At 37.6% G+C, this 16,614-nt stretch overlaps 2 protein-coding genes across 4 annotated transcripts in view; one reads left to right on the top strand and one right to left on the bottom strand.

Moving 5' to 3' along the window:
• ntng2a (netrin g2a) overlaps positions 1–16,614 on the bottom strand; it is a 58,974-nt gene that overhangs the window by 40,112 nt on the left and 2,248 nt on the right. For all 3 annotated transcript variants that reach the window (XM_082188161.1, XM_082188160.1, XM_082188159.1), the window contains exon 3: positions 8,532–9,175. In XM_082188161.1, the coding sequence (XP_082044287.1) occupies positions 8,532–9,175 (644 nt within the window). The remainder of the gene's footprint in view (positions 1–8,531; positions 9,176–16,614) is intronic.
• rapgef1a (Rap guanine nucleotide exchange factor (GEF) 1a) overlaps positions 16,586–16,614 on the top strand; it is a 112,848-nt gene continuing 112,819 nt past the window's right edge. Inside the window, exon 1 of the mRNA XM_082188149.1 lies at positions 16,586–16,597. The gene's annotated coding sequence lies outside the window, so the exon portion shown is untranslated. The remainder of the gene's footprint in view (positions 16,598–16,614) is intronic.

The following is a 16,614-nucleotide window of genomic DNA, read 5'->3' as shown; positions in this document are numbered from 1 at the left end:
ATTTTGTGTCTGTTCAGAATCATGGGAGAATAATGATCTCTGTTTGAAACAAAAAAAATCCAGAATTGTGCAGCTCTACCACATAGCGTACCTTAGCAACCACCCAGAACACTAGCAGAAAATGTAACAAAAAAAATGTGTGTTTACTAAATGTAATTCTATAGAAGGAACCCAAAGATTGCATATTCTCTCTATACTTCAAACCTTGCACAATTTTTTTTTTTTTTTTGCTGTGGGACTATTGGCTCAGTATGGTAAGAGATGCACACTAAACAAGATGAAAAAAGAGAATGTGAGATTAAACCAAACGTGCATGAAAACGCAGCACTATAGGTTCAGTTGGAGCTCGCTCAAGGCTCTGTCCAAAGGAAACTTAGCTCGTGCTTGCCTCTTCAGATGTGTCCGACTGCCTTTGAGAGGGGGGCTTCATTGATCTATTGACACAGCTCTGTTGCCCAAAAAAACTACTTGCATGACTGCCCTCAGAGACTTTCAAGCGTTCATTTTTACAGATTTTTTGTTGTTGTTTTGTCATATTTTTTTCTTTTGACAAAAATGTACTTGAAAGGTAGTAAATATTTTGTCATGTCTCATTTATTTTAGTCCAGTAACCTATGAATGAATTGGTATATTTTAAGTCAATGTAAATAGAAAAAAACATGTAAATCTAACAGTCTAAACTATCATCAAATATTTAATTTAAATGTGTCAAACATACAGTACAGTTCGAAAGTTTAGGGGTCAGTAAGATTTTTGTTTTATAATTTAATAGTTTAATTCAGCAAGGACACATTCATTTAATCAAAAGTGACAGTAAAGACATTTATAATGTAATTTTTTTTTGTATTTTATATAAATGCTGTTCTTTTGAGGGGGGGGGGGGGGGGGGTGTATCACGGTTACACAAATATATTACGCAGGACAACTGTTTTCAACATTGATAATAAGAAATGATTCTTGAGCAGCAAATCAGCATATTAGAATGATTTCTGAAGGATCATGTGACACTGAATACTGTATTAATGATGTTGAAAATTCAGCTTTGCTATTACAGGAATAAAAACCATTTTAAAATGTATTTAAATAAAAAACAGTTATTTTAAATTTTAATAATATTTTTTATCAAATAAATGCCACCTTGGTGAGCAAGAGAGACTTCTTTCAAAAACATTCAAAAATCTTACCGACCCCAAACTTTTGAAAAGTAGTGTAAAAGTGTCCATGTTTGCCAAACTTAAGCTTCTGAAATAACATGAGTAGCATATAATGAGTACACTTACTTGGTATACTACAGGTTACTGTGTTATGTTATTAATCACATTAAATATTTATAAGTTATACGTGTGCAAAATTGTGGTCACTGTAATTTTCTTGTCTCCCGGCAGGACTCTCCATTTCTGCTGATGTCACTCACAGTCACAGTAGGCAGAACAGGCTGTTGGACAATGCTAACCAATAACCAAACAGCTATTTAACTTGGTCTGGCTCCATTGTGGTATGTAACACAATCCAATCAGTTCCCTGTGGATGAAATCAAGTCCTGTTTTGCATTTTCACTTATGAAATATGTTACATTATATAAGTAAAAAATGGTTTGAGAATGACTATTCAAGTTGATTTTAAGAAGCTAGATGGGAATATCTACACCAGCATCCAGAACACAACATGTGCTGGTGTTTTCAGCAGGGATGTCGACGATGGGCAAACGATGGCCTGTCAGGTCATTCACGGCACAGTGCACTGTAGACACTAAGCAACTGTCAGCGCGTCTGTATATTGACAGATCCCAGCTGAATAAAGTAACATATCACAAAAGCTATGCCGATAAGATGTGACTCGTGTGAGGCGTGTGACTGTCTATGTGATTTAGATTCTGACCACCGTAAAGGGATGTGGGGATGTTTCTGTAGGGTGTACAGTAGAGAAGAGCTCTCATTCGGATTATTCTAACATTGCAAAGTGCTCAGCTAATCCACTTTTGCTAGTGTTGTGAGCTTAGCATCAGCCTTTGGGTTTTTCACACAGGTTTGTTTTTCCAAAGAACCAAAGCAACCACAATGCATTTGAGCCTCAGTTGAGCAGCCTGTAAAGAATCATTCATAAACTCACGTCACGTACGCAGTACGCGCTCAGAGATGTTCCTCAATTCTTACATAAAGGGATTGCTTTGTGTGAAGGAGCAGAGGGAAATTCCCCCACAAGTTATTATCTAAGGGTTTATGATGAAAAAAGACACCCTAAAGCAAAAACAGTGTAAAATTAAAATCTGAAAAATTTCAAAAAGCTAAGTTGGCTGGGATGTTGGTGTCCACATGAGACCTTTTTAACTAGCTAACCAGCAGGACCACACTGGTTGATAAACCTCACCAACTAGTTGTTGCTGTTAACAGCATGGCTAAAAGTGTACTGTGGTAGTCCCATAGTAAAGTGATGATGATACATGGTAATATTATGATACTTTCAAATACACATGGTACTACCAAGGTTGTTTTGGAGATTTACCGCTGTAGTACCATGGTATTTTTGGATGCACCTGGCAAATACAATGACACATGAGTTTCAGTACTATTGTATATAAAATACAGTAGTATTACCACCTGATGACATTACTGTACTATACATTACCAACACAGTAACATTTTTAAGTAACACTTACAAAAACATACCATAGTACTAACATGTTTGTCGGACATCCACATAGTAATAGTGTTTTTTGGACATTTGTCATAATAGTGCCATGGTATATTTCAAACTAACAGGGTATTACAACCCGATGACATTAATGTACTGTAGAAGATACGGTACAAAAAAGATACCTTAGTACTACCATCTTTTTCAAACATGAACCATGGTATTAGCATGTTTATTTTTAAGCATATACCATAGTAGTACCATAGCATTCCTTATGAAAATTAACTATGGTTTTACTACAAATAAAAACCCCAAAAAACATTGTTATTATAGTTAAACCATGGTAACCACAAATGAACCATGGTTTTGCTACACTAACCAGTTTACCCATGGTATTTGTGGTAAAACTGTGGTTATAAAAAATGGTAATCAATCTGCCAATAAAGCATGGTTAGTACACTTTTACTATAATAAAACCATGGTACATTTTTGTAAGGGATTTTTGTAATAACTTTGGAGTAAGATGTAAATAACATTAATTTCAATATTATGTGTAACACCGTACAGAGAAATGTACTAAAATAGTACTTTTATAAATGCCATAATACTGAAATTCATGTACTCTGTCTTAACATGGTACTCCAGGACCACCATGGTACTTTTATGTAAGGGTTTGCTGGTACCAACAACAAACCAGCACTAACTAGCATAAATCAGTCTGGAGTAATAAGGAAATTCATCAGGGTCAGACAGTATTTCAGTGTTGTTCACTGTTTTTATATGATCTCACGATGCATTTTGACCTTAGAAACAAATGTTTCAGTGAAAAGAAAGAAGGGCTTGACAGCACCTGACTGGTGTCGTCTGATCTTCCCAAACTGTCCCGCTCCAAATTGCCAATGTTCTCTTTTGACAAGACCTGCCGATGTCTCTCACACCCTCTCTGCCAGTCTTAAACCTTAGATGCAGGGCTCATGTGCCTCTCAAACAGCACAAAATTACATAAAGAATCAAGAGATGCCATCTGATGTCCAGAGTTTTCACTTCCTTTAGAGGACACCTTTCTGGCAGACTGACATTTTCCTAATGGGACCGATGAGGGAGGTGAATGAGGGTCAGACTGAATAAATGATCCTGCCCAGATCTCAGACACATCTTGCCAATCTCTCTGTCCATGATCATGAGGCCAAAGCTGACTTTACCCATCAGACCCCTGCCATAGGACCTTGACTTCTAAATATCAACCAACACAGATGAACGTTGCATATCACAACCTGAAGCGTCAGTGCAAAGGCTCCATTTGTATGGCTGTGTTTGGATTAAGCTACCATACTACACATTCTAGTATGCAATTTATTTATTTTTTTACAGTTTCATATTCTATTCATATACTGTTTTTACTCATATACATTACCGTTCAAAAGTTGAGGGTCATATGTTTGGTTTTTGAAAGAAGTCTCTTAAGCTCACCAAGATCAAAAATACTGTAAAAACAATAATATTGTGAAATATCATTTCAATTTAAAATAATGGTTTTCTACTTTAATATATTTTTAAGTGTAATGTGACAGCAAAGCTGAATTTTCATCGTCATTACTCCCGTCTTCAGTGTCACATGATCCTTCAGATATCATTTTAATATGCTGATTTGCTGCTCACGATACATTTCTTATTATTATCAATGTTGAAAACAGTTTTCTTTTTTTTTAAAATCCTAATACATTTTTCCAGGATTTTTTTGATGAATAGAAAGTTCTAAAGAACAGCATTTATTTTAAATACCATTTATTTTAAATCTTTTGTAACAATGTAAAAGTCTTTTAATGCAAACCTGCTGAATAAAAAAAATGATACATGTATTACTGACCCCAAACTTTTCAAAAGTAGTGTATATTTGTACAAACTGGAGCAATAATCAAACACACCAACCTAAACTGTCTATCTTATCTTTTTGCTTTTTGAATGATTAATTTGAGTGAAAATTAACTGGTCCAAAACCGATTCACTGATTAATTTGAGTTGCTGCACAAAAATCCATATTTTATGTGATATAATGAGACCCTCATTATACTCACAACACATATGGTGTGTATATGGTTGTATAAATACCTTAAAGGGTTTACCCAAAAATGAATTTATTTACTCACCCTCATGTTGTTCCAAACCTGCAAGACTTTCATTCATCATTGGAACACAAATGAAGATATTTTTAATGAAATCTGAGCAATTTCTGTCCCTCCATTGACAGCTACTCAACAACCACTTTGACGCTTCAAAAAGTTCATAAAGAGATCGTAAAACTAATCCACATGAATTGAGCGGTTTAATCCAAATTTTCTGAAGAGACTCGATCACTATATGATGAACAGATTGAATTTAGGCTTTTATTCTGTACACTGTATAAACATTGATCAGCGAACATAAACAGGAGCTCAACCGTACTTACTTTGATGCTGGAAAACACACGTCATTGGTTCTTGAGGACGCTCAATTGTGCTGCGTAACACGAGAATGAACCTCATTGATTCTCGCATGTCAAGCGAACATGCTTGAGCTTCTGTTTACCATTATCAACATTTTGTTGCGTCAAATTGGTAGTTGTGTATGTTGTCAATGGAGGGACAGAAATCTCTTTTCTGTAAAAATATTTTCATTTGTTTTTCCGAAGATGAAAGAAAGTGACGGGTTTGGAACGACATGAGGTTGAGTAATTAATGAAATAAAAATGTTGGGGTGAACTAACGTTTAAATGCTACTTTTTGTCAGTAGGTTGGGAAGCTGAAGTGTCAGTACCTTTCCCAACACTAGTGATAATACAGAACAAGTAGGTGTGTACAAACTTTTGAGGGGTATGTACTTTTCAACTTCTTTCTTTACATATATCACTATGTCTTGGTGTTGTCTGGCCTGGTGATTAAATGGTTGAAAACACAATCACTTACATTTAATACAAGAGCACAACGGCACAATCCAAGTGTGGGTGTGAATCAATCTCTGAGGGATTCTAGATTCTCTACAAAACACCTCTTCATGGTGGTGCTTTCATGCTAGAATTTCTGCCCACACACGGGTGATAAAGGCGGAATGATCCTGATGTTGTCCTCGTGGCACCTCCGGAGCTTCCTGCATCTCACCTTCCCTCCATAGCCTCTGTCTCTTTGCCAATGTAGGCCCAAGGACATCTCTGAGATGTGAGTTCTGATAGGTTTACACCGACCCGTTTTATTTCCGTTCGACCTTGATCTTTCGAAATGCCCTATCAGGTTCTCTGTATATTAACAAAACAGCATTATTTCTCAAAAATCCCTCACGCCAAATTCACCAGAAATCTATGGCGTCTTTGATATGCAGGTTGCAATATCTTGGTACACTGGATTTTCAGAAGGGTTTCACAGGAGGATTCGGGGATGAAAGGGAAGGGGGAACGGGAACAGGAGATGCATCTGATCAACTCAAGTCTTTGCATAAATTAACATGAACCCTGGGAATGGTGTTTATTTATTTATTTCCTCCCTTACCATGTTTAATTAAGGTTCAAGCAATGTCTTTGGGATATTTGTCTGATGGAACACAAGCCCACCCTCCCGCTTTCTAACCGTTTCCAAATCCGGTCCATCTACTGGGACGCCTATTTATGAACTCTTTCTACTGTCTTGTATCTCACGTCAGATTGCAGCAAGCTGGAGAAGGGAGGAGAAGGTGAGGATAAAACGCAAGTCTTATCTTTTCACATATTAGAGTTGGGCAAAAAAATGAACCCTGCAAGATGAGCTTCACAGGGAGAATGGTTGTGTCTCATTATGTTCACAGACACGTGGCGTGCTGTACAGCACGATGCCTCCTAAACATTTCTTTTTAGCGGGAAAGGGGCTGATCAAGATGATTTTTCACGAATGTCATCAAAGCAGCAGGGGAAAAAAACAACTGAGGAATATGTTTTCATTGTTCAGTCAGGCTATTTTTAGATGCCTTCTGCAGAAATTTGAGTTAGTAGTATCACTGGCACTTCGGATGAAAAGGCAAACATCATTATCAGAGCGCACGTAACGTCTCCTGGCAAACAAGCCACAAAATAAAGAGGTAAATAGGGAAATTAACAGCGTACTTTAATTGCTTTAAACAAGTAACACTTCATCTTCCTCAATTAAGGATTCTTGGCCCATGTTATTATAGGCTATTTAGTGTAATCAGCACTGATTATTAGCGAATGCTTGATGGCTGGGGAAATGGGCCGTGATGCAGGAAGTGTCACTGGTCGTAGAGTCTGATCTGATTATTGTGCCCAACACCCACCAACCCCGTGGACTCCGTTTAGACGAGTACTCACAGGGCAGGCCATCAGGGAGGCCTTGCCATTTTTATTATTCAAATGCTGCTGAAACGCATCCCAATGTTGTGGAATGAATAAAATAACCCAGGACGATTTTCCGCTGGGTATTAGCTTAACATTTCCACTCCGGCGGTCCTCTCATTATGAAACACTGAAACATCAGTCAGCCCTCTGATAGGCTGCGTTCTGCATGTCCATTTGTCTACTTAAGCCATCCCATTCCCTGTCACCGTTAAAACAATTTCCTCTCTGAAATACCAGAATAAGTATTGATTGAGGGTTTGCATTACCGGAGGTTTGGGCCGTGCATTGATCCCCCTTTGCTGCTGAACATTTTTATCATAGCTGATCACTTCAACGCATAGAACAAATAGTTTAAAATATGCTAAGATTATAATGTACTAAATTTAAAATATACTAAGACACATTATTTTTCACATATTTTACATTGTTGCTGCACCACTCTTCCCAGTCTGTCAATGATGCTCTGTTTAGTTCCTGTTTCTATTGGCGCTTTTCCACTGCATGGTACGGCTCGCTTAAATAGTACCATCTCGGTTGAGGTGTGAAAATGTGATGTGTAAACAACACTGCAGCTCACTGATTGGTCAGAGAGAATCGTCACTACCAGCGTCATTGGATTCGCGAAACAAGACACCAAACCCGCTTGCAGCAACAGCCACCGTAGTATCATTTGTTTACACAACTTTATTAAAGGACTTGCTTTAAACGACCGTCACACGCAACTTGAAAAAATAAATGGCTGAATCGTGGTCAGTAGACGAGGTGCAGACGTTCCTCTCGTTGGTAGACGAGGAGTGGATGATGTCACGGCAGTAGGTGGCGCAACTATATATCAGTCTATAATGCCACCCTCTTTGAAGCGGTACTAGTGGAACTCAGTTTGGAAAAGCAAACCGAGAGAAAGCGAGCCGTACCATGCTGTGGAAATGCTCCATGCCTTCTGAAAAGCACAATGTGCTCTGATTGGTCAGCTGGACCAGTGTGTTGTGATTGGTCAACCGCTTTAAACCATGAAGCGTTACCATAAACATGAGTTTCAACACACTAGAAACGCAGCTCAACCAGGCCTCGCCCCCTTTATTTTGTGTATGCTTTGGGCAGGAATTATTTAAATGAGGAATATTGTGACGTACGTTCCCGGAAAAAAAGACTACAATTGGGGTGTTTCAGGGAGTTCATAAACAGTGCTTACTGATATAGAAAATAGCTCCCTTTCGAGTGACTTTATGATTTGCAACTTTGCAGACCTTTTTCATGTTCAAACAGCAACATTACACAGTTGAAAATGTAAAAAAGCATAATAGGTCCTGTTTAATTATATTATGTCCAATGTATTTCTTTGAACTATGATAAAACAAAATTCAACTTTTAAAATATTATTTTCACCTGTGTTGTGCTCTTATACCATTCTCTCTCTCTACTCCCATAATTTCCTGTCATATCTCTACGTTTTTCCTGTCATAAGCCTAAAAAATTAGCGATGCAACAATTTAAAAAAGCAACAACTATCCATAAGTAAGACAAACATAGTGTTGTGCATCATTACCTTGCTGGTATGTCGATATTGGAGATGGCGTAAAAGTACTTGAGCAGGTTGTCTCTCTGTACGTATGTTCCTCCGAGTGCCGGTCTCAGCAGCCGAAGCCTCAGGTTGGTGAAGGTGAAAAAGTCTCGGAGGCCTTTCATACTCTCCATCCGTGTGTATAAGTTGTCCATGTTTTGCAATTTTGTCCCAGCAAATATGGCAAAGCGTTCCCGGACCTCAAACTGCACGTTCTTTTCATTCTTGGAACCGACCCAACGAGAGTATTGCTCAGTACAAATGACTCTGGTCACGTTAGTTGCCGACAGATCCTGCACTCTCTTCGGAGACATCCCGAAGGTCTCGAAGCAGTCATCAGCGTAGTACTGGTAAGGCTGCCAGGTTCGCCCATAGTTCAGGGACTTGTCCAGCACCATTATTGTGGGCCGCCCGTACTCAAAGGTTATCTGGATGTCATCTGTTAACTCAAGGCTTTTGTTCCAGGATAAGGATATGTTGGCCAGAAGAGGCTCGGGATATCGACTCCATGTTACAGTCTGCCAGTACGTGATGAGTCCAGTTCGCTCACGATCTTTCATCAGCTCTGGAGGATGGGCGAGTTCTTTAGTGGAGGCATCGCATTCATCACTACACAGGTATGGGTTTTCCTACAGACAAAGATAAATAAAATATTCAATAAAGAGTGGTACAAAATTAAGGAAGGATAACTAAATAATAATAAAAATAAACTAATATTGCAATAATATTAAAATATACAATACTAAATATATGATTTGTTGCATGTTTTATAGCTATAAACTACCACCAAAAAGTTCCCTAAAGAAAAATCACGGATTCCACATAAATACACATTAAAAAAACGGTTTTCAACATTGATAATAATAAAAGGGGATTCTTGAGTAGCAAATCAGCCTATTAGAATAATTTCTGAAGGATCATGTGACACTGAAGACTGGAGTAATGATTTAGACGATTCATAAATTCAGATTTGCATCACAGGAATAAATTGCATTTTAAAAGATATTAAAATAGAAAAGTTATTTTAAATTGTTATAATATTTCACAAAATTACTGTTTATACTGTATTTTTGATCAAATAATTGCAGCTTTGGTAAACATGAGAGACTTCTTTTTTCAACAAAAAATAATAATCTTATTGACCAAAGTGGTCACTACACCATGTGTATATAAATATATATCATTTATGCACTAAAATATATAATCATCAATTTTTAAAAAGGGGTTTTGCATGTTTTATAGCTCATCATATGAAAATTATGTATATAAGATCAACTTCTGTGTATTTAAACAACCTCTTTCCAAGTTCCCAGATGAAATGAACGAATTGAATAATTGATGAATTGATGACTGAACTGACTTCAGCTGAACAATGACACTATTTTCATTTAGAGCTGCTGTACAGCCGAAATGAACTCGGTTTGCATCATTAAATCATTTTCCCGTTTATCACTGTAAAGCTGCTTTGAAACAATCTGTATTGTATAAAGTGTTCTATAAATAAATGTGACCTGACTTCCCATCGCTACTGTAATTTCAGGGTTTGAACCTTTGCCCTAGTGACACACCAGGTGTACGGATTAAACCACAGATTGCCATCTGGTCACGCTTGAACCCTTAATTCCCTTGTAAGTAAGCAACAACCATCCCACACAACAAACATTTGAGGAGTTAAAAGTCTGAGCACACACTGCAGCCTCTAAAACCGACAGATCGATGTCCAGGGATAGTTATTGTTTTACAGCCGGCACACTTGAACGTTTCTCGGGCCAAGCGTCTTCATGGACCATTAGCTTCCATTAAGAAATAATTCAGACTACCTGTCCCAACCATCTGGAGTACCTTAGCACTTTGATCCATAACCAGGGAGCACCTTAGCCTAGCTCATCCCGCTGATTCAATCCTGCCGTCTTTCTCTGTCTCATACAAATCCAGTCCAACTGTTGCGCCAGGTGGTTCGTAGACTAAACCTCCAGCTATCCTCGCAGGAATCACGTCACAGCTAAAGAGCAGCGAGGCTCTTAGAGGAATGTTTGCCCACTGCTTGGCAGCAGCAAGAAACTGTGTCAGTAAACAGACAATGCAATGGTTAGGCCTTCCTCCGGTGGTCTCACTCTTGTAGACATGTGTGGTTGTGTTGGCTAATGTCACTGAAGAATGCACAGAAGAACTTAGAGACAATGACTAATGATTGCTGTGATTACTTAAAGTGAAGTGAGTCATTTCTGTATCATCAGGACAATTACACAATTTACTAAGAAAAAGAAGAAGAATTGTCACAGAATCTGATAACATTAGCCTTAACTTAAGCCGAGTTTGACCTTCTCATTTTGCATCGCACACCATTAAATGGGAAATCCCGACCGGTCTGTATGAGTCCAGTTGTATTACACGTTTAATAAATGGTTCAACATCGCCTAGGAGAACCTACTTTGCACTGAGGATCTGTTTATAGGGGTGGACCGAGAAAGAAAGATGGATGTGTATTCTTAAAATAAACCGTATGAATCAGGAGATTTTGTTAACAAAAATGGGGAAAATGTTACAAAGTTCATAAGAGCACTCACTTTGTGATACCACAGTTAACAAGCTGTGAAGAGCAGATACTACGCTCGTGGTGGTGACTGGACCGTTAGTCTTGTTCCTGGAGAGGTGGCCCTCTTTTTTTCTGCGCCGTGAGTTAATTACAATGAAGGCAGCTCCCTCCGGACGTCCAGTCATATAACAGCTGGCGCTGAACAGCTTCAGAGGGATACAGTCGCCTAATTATACCAGCCAGAAAGTGACTTGCGCAAGAGTTTCAACTGTCCCAGAGAGTGCCAGAACAGGGCTTTAATATGCAAATATATTATCAAACCATTTTTAGCTTATATTGTCAACTTAGTAATGTTTCTGAAGTTTAATGGATTTGGAGTGCCTCTCAAATGCATTTTAGATCTTATGCTTGGTTTGCACATCACATCCTGTGTAGAACGGCACCAGAGCTCATTCGGAAGCGTCCCGAAACCCCCAGAAAACATGTTTTGGTACGCTTGTTTGGTGCGAACCAGAGTTGGGATGGCAGCGTTCACACTTATTCTAATGCACTAACAGAGCAATCGCACCAGAGTTCGTTTTAATCTAACCAAACCTGCCATGTGAACAACACACCCTGAGAGAAATGTATTTTAATTTGGCGAAATTATGTTTTTATTTATGCAGTCAAGAGTTTTTTGTTTTTTTTAAGCCAATACAAAAATATGCATGCTGTTTTCGAAACAATTGAACAATGAAATACGAGGAATGCAAATTACTACATGGTGATTTGAAGAATCCCCAAGACCTGAGGTGGCATGAAAACAGGCAGATGGGGGATTATTGCTTGTGGACACATGGGGACAAACTCAGTCCCCTTCGGGAGTACAGGATGGGGGAGGATGCGCTTTGGATTCATGGAAAATTCATGAGAAATGACAAAAACTAACCAGCTACAGGATTTTTCTGTGACAAACAGACAACTCATTGTCTAACTGTGATGTTTTCTAGACGTGGTTAGAGAAAAAATCTGGACCGAATGTTTCTGTTTTCCCATGGTGCATTGCGAGACTGTGCAGTTACTCTACCTGCTATATTTAGTCTTGGCTGTTAATGTGTTTCTAAAACAGGCCAATAGGATTATTCCTCATATGGCTGTACGACTGAAGAGAGTAGTTTCATTCAAAGAATATGTGTGAGGAATCGGATGATACACAATGGAGGCTTTAAACAAGCATGAACGAAAACATAAATCACACCATCACAGTGTTTGTTCAGATGTCTACTGTATGCAGCAATGGGTCATCTTTCTGCTTAGCTAAGCTGAGATCTTTCCTCCCTCCCCATCCTTTATACTCTCTAGCGCTATATACAATGAGAGCTTCCAGCTAACATCATGCAAGAGAAGGAAAGAAAAAAAGCAAGGCGCTGAGTAAAAATGCAACGGCATCTCCTGTGGGCACTGAGTGACTGAAATTTCCTCTAAATCTTTAATGAGCCGGAAAGCATCTCCAAAGAAAGTGAAGTTGCCAAATCTAGAGGGCTTACGTGGATCAATTAACTCGCTTTCAATGTGAAGGAAAAAAAGAACGATGATTGTAAACACAGTTTCCACTGGCTTAACAGAGTGCCAGACTCACTATATCAAATATATGTTTTGTATGCCTTGTCAAATTCAAATAAACAAACTAGGAATCTGCGTCTGTAGAATTCTCCCGTAAAAGAAATGAATTCTCCAGAATTCATGGTATATTTTGATAGATTTGATATATTTTGGCAAAAAAAATAAATAATTATATAGGCCTCCCCACATATTTTATTTTACTCTATATGACATCCTGTATATTTTATTTCATGCTATTGTGTAAAATATTCTCTTTTGGTGTAAAATGGTATGACTTTTTTTTTATATATATATAATTTTTTTTAATATAACTTTTTTCTTTTTTTACATAAATCTACCTGACATCTTGTATATTATATTACATGCTATTATGTAATGTTATGTGCTACGGTTAATATTCTATTAATTTCATTTTTGTTTAATCTAGTCTGAATTTCTTTTTTTATCATTTTTTTCTTGTTATATAAAACTACTTTACTTGTATGCTATATGTATATATATATATATAATATGTATAATATTCATTGTAGCCTATACATCCAGAAATTAAACAAATCTAATTAAACTAATTATAAAATGTTTTATTTGTTTGTGTATTTTTATATATAGGCTACATGGAAAAATTATAGCATATAATATTATATAATAACATGAACTAAAATATACAAGTCAGGTAGGCCTATATAAAAAAGGAAAATAAATAATCTAGATTAGACAGACAGATAGATAGATAGATAGATAGATAGATAGATAGATAGATAGATAGATAGATAGATAGATAGATAGATAGATAGATAGATAGATAGATAGATAGATAGATAGATAGATAGATAGATAGATAGATAGATAGATAGATAGATAGATAGATAGATAGATAGATAGATAGGCATTACAGTAGCAAATGGTTCACCTACAACTGCTGAGAGTCACAGGCGAGACACTTCCTGTCAAGGACGCCTCACACTACATTGAATCCCTGGAGTTGTAACGGTAAACAAGTGTGGATCATTTCTCTTTAACACTGCTGCTTTAAAACACACTGTGACTGCAGGCACTGGAGTTATTCTCACATGGAGCAAGTTTGATCTTGTGAATGCCAGAAGGTCTCCTCAGTTTAAAAGTGCCTGGCCCCTCAGCCCTCCCTCCCTCCCTCCCTCTCTCTCGCTCAACATCTGAATGCAGAGCAGGCTGATCAGTGGATGAACAGTCAGCTTTTATCGATCTGAGAAGAAAGTGCTGACAGGGAAGGACATGACTACACTCTTCTCCTAAAACTCATCTTTAGTTTCTTCTGCTCAGTAAGCCGTCTCAGGTCGACATGGAAAAATATTCCGTAATCAGTATGCACGAAATATACGCCCTTGTGTCGGGTTATTGTATGAATAGTAGATGAGGACAGAAAGTTTTATGTGGTGCAATGTATTAAAAATGGGAAACTTACAGGAATTGTGGCCAAATGTGTTTTTTGGGAAATATTAACAGTGAATATCTGGTGTAAATTACATCTGTTCTGAAGGTTTATTTATGTTAAAATATATGTGTGTGTGTGTGTGTGTGTGTGTGTGTGTGTGTGTGTGTGTGTGTGTGTGTGTGTGTGTGTGTGTGTGTGTGTGTGTGTGTGTGTGTGTGTGTGTGTGTGTGTGTGTGTGTGTGTGTGTATTCATTAATTCATTCACTTAACACTAACATTAAAAAATTTGGATTCAGTAAGATTTGTAATAAAAAGAAATGTCATAATTATGTGCTCACCAAGGCTGCATTTATTTGTTCAAAAATACAGTAAAAACGTACCATTTATTACCGTTTTCTATTTTGAAATATTTAAGAATGCAATTACATTCCTGTGATGCAAAGCTGAATATTCAGCATCATTACTCCAGTCTTCAATGTCACATAATCCTTCAGATTATGTGACATTGGTGCTCAAGTATAATGCTATTATAATAATATAATGTGCTTTCATATTTTCACATTTTTATCACTGGCATCATCATGTGTTTCAATGTTTTGAGATTATCCCATGGTAGATAGTTATTTATTTTCTGGCAATTTAAATATCTAAATAATTAAAATATAAGTGAATATTTAACCACAAATTTCAATTTTTTGAAATTTAAAAAATTTCCATTTTTGAGGAATTCTTTTAATTTTAGTAATTTAGACTTTACTATGATTAAACTACAGCGAAAGCCCCACCCAGTCTGAAGGTCGAGGGTCGCTCACAGGTATCTCTCCAGCTGGAAAGACTGGAGAGCACCAGGGCGAGCCGGTGAGAAACCCTGGCATGTTTTACAGCCTTATTGCAGGTTACTGCCAAAGAACCGCAAACTTTAAACAATTATGTTTCTTTTTAAAATGAGTTTGAAAACCTGAGTTTGATCTGTTTCTCCTACATTTTACTTTTGACAACTAAATCCATCACCACAAATAAAAGACTTGTGAATCACTATGCCTTTGTAATAAATTTGATTCTTGAAAAATCGATTTGGCTACTGAATTCCTACTCTCTTCACATCCAGCTACCCACCCGTTGTCACTGTGTGAGCCGAACGGTATATGGTGAGAGAATGATGTCATAGAATGAGCAATGTCTGACCCCCCCCCCCCCCCCCCTCTCTTTCTCTCTCTCTCTCTCTCTCTCTCTCTCTCTCTCTCTCAATGGCATCCTGTCTTTTATCCACACACTCTAAATGTGTGAATTAGCACCCCGTCAGAAGCAGCTCTCCGTCTCCGGGCCCCATGCGTAGTGTCAGTCCAGCTGGACAAATCCTCTATCCGATTATTGTGCAATCAAGCGTCTGGCTAAATTCCCAAAGCATCTCTGATGGAGATTAACTTTGGCTACACTCATACTTTACCAACCTGACAGAGGGCCTTCAATTCACCCCTCAAAACACTGATTGTAAATGAATAATATTTTCATGGTTGTGACTGCCCTAATCTCTCTTCTCAAGTATGTCGCAGAGTAACCCAGAACGCCGATCGGTCACCAGATGAGCCCTGGTAAGACGCAGATTGTTTGCGCCCACACGCTCGGTGCTAAACCTGAGTTGATTTACACAGATAATCCTGCGGTGGCTGCTGTCTCGTGCTTCACTGAAACTACACTGAAGAACAGCTGTGTAGGCACATTTACACATCCACTCAGGCTTTGTTGAGTCTCTGGACAAAAACATTGTTAATGGCCACATGTTGCAGATTACTGTATAATCTGTGTGAAGACATATCAGGGTTACTTGGAGACGTTTTAGTATTCTTGTGTCAGATCTTACTGTAATTTTTTTTTTTTTTACTCTCTTTTATCCTTTCTTTCCAAAAATAAACAGAGCCAAACTATTTTTATGTCTGACTACTTGCCTTCTTAAAGCAACAGTCCACCTAAAAATGAACATTATGTAATTTACTCACCCTAATGTCCTTCCAAACCTGTATGACTTACTTTCTTCTGCTGAACACAAAAGAAGATATTTTGAAAAAAGTTGGTGACCACTATTTCGGTCCCCATTCATTTCCATTGTATGGTCAAAAAAAATAATGGAAGTCAATGGGAACCAAAGCTGTTTTTGTTTTCAATATTCTTTAAAAAAAAAACTTCTATTGTCTTCACAGGTTTGGAATGACATAAGGGTGAGTAAATATCCCTTTAACAGGTTTTGATAAGCAAACCCATATCCTCAATATGCATTGGCAGTTAATCACAATAATAACATTATTACACAGGCATGTACTGTATTATGTATATGCTAGGATATATTTTCTTTCGTTTCAATCTTTGCTATTAAACTTTTAAAGTTACACCGAAATTGCATCAAACTTAGACTATCATAAATAAACATGATTGGAAACTATATTTGCATGCAAACACAAGCTGTTCCAGTAGAACAGATGTAACTGACAAAGCGGCAGAGCCAAATGTGATCCAGTCCAAAC

Source organism: Leuciscus leuciscus (assembly GCF_965113295.1).
Source record: "Leuciscus leuciscus genome assembly, chromosome: 13".
In the NCBI taxonomy this organism is placed as follows: Eukaryota; Metazoa; Chordata; class Actinopteri; order Cypriniformes; family Leuciscidae; genus Leuciscus; species Leuciscus leuciscus.
This window is presented reverse-complemented; position numbering and strand designations above follow the sequence as displayed.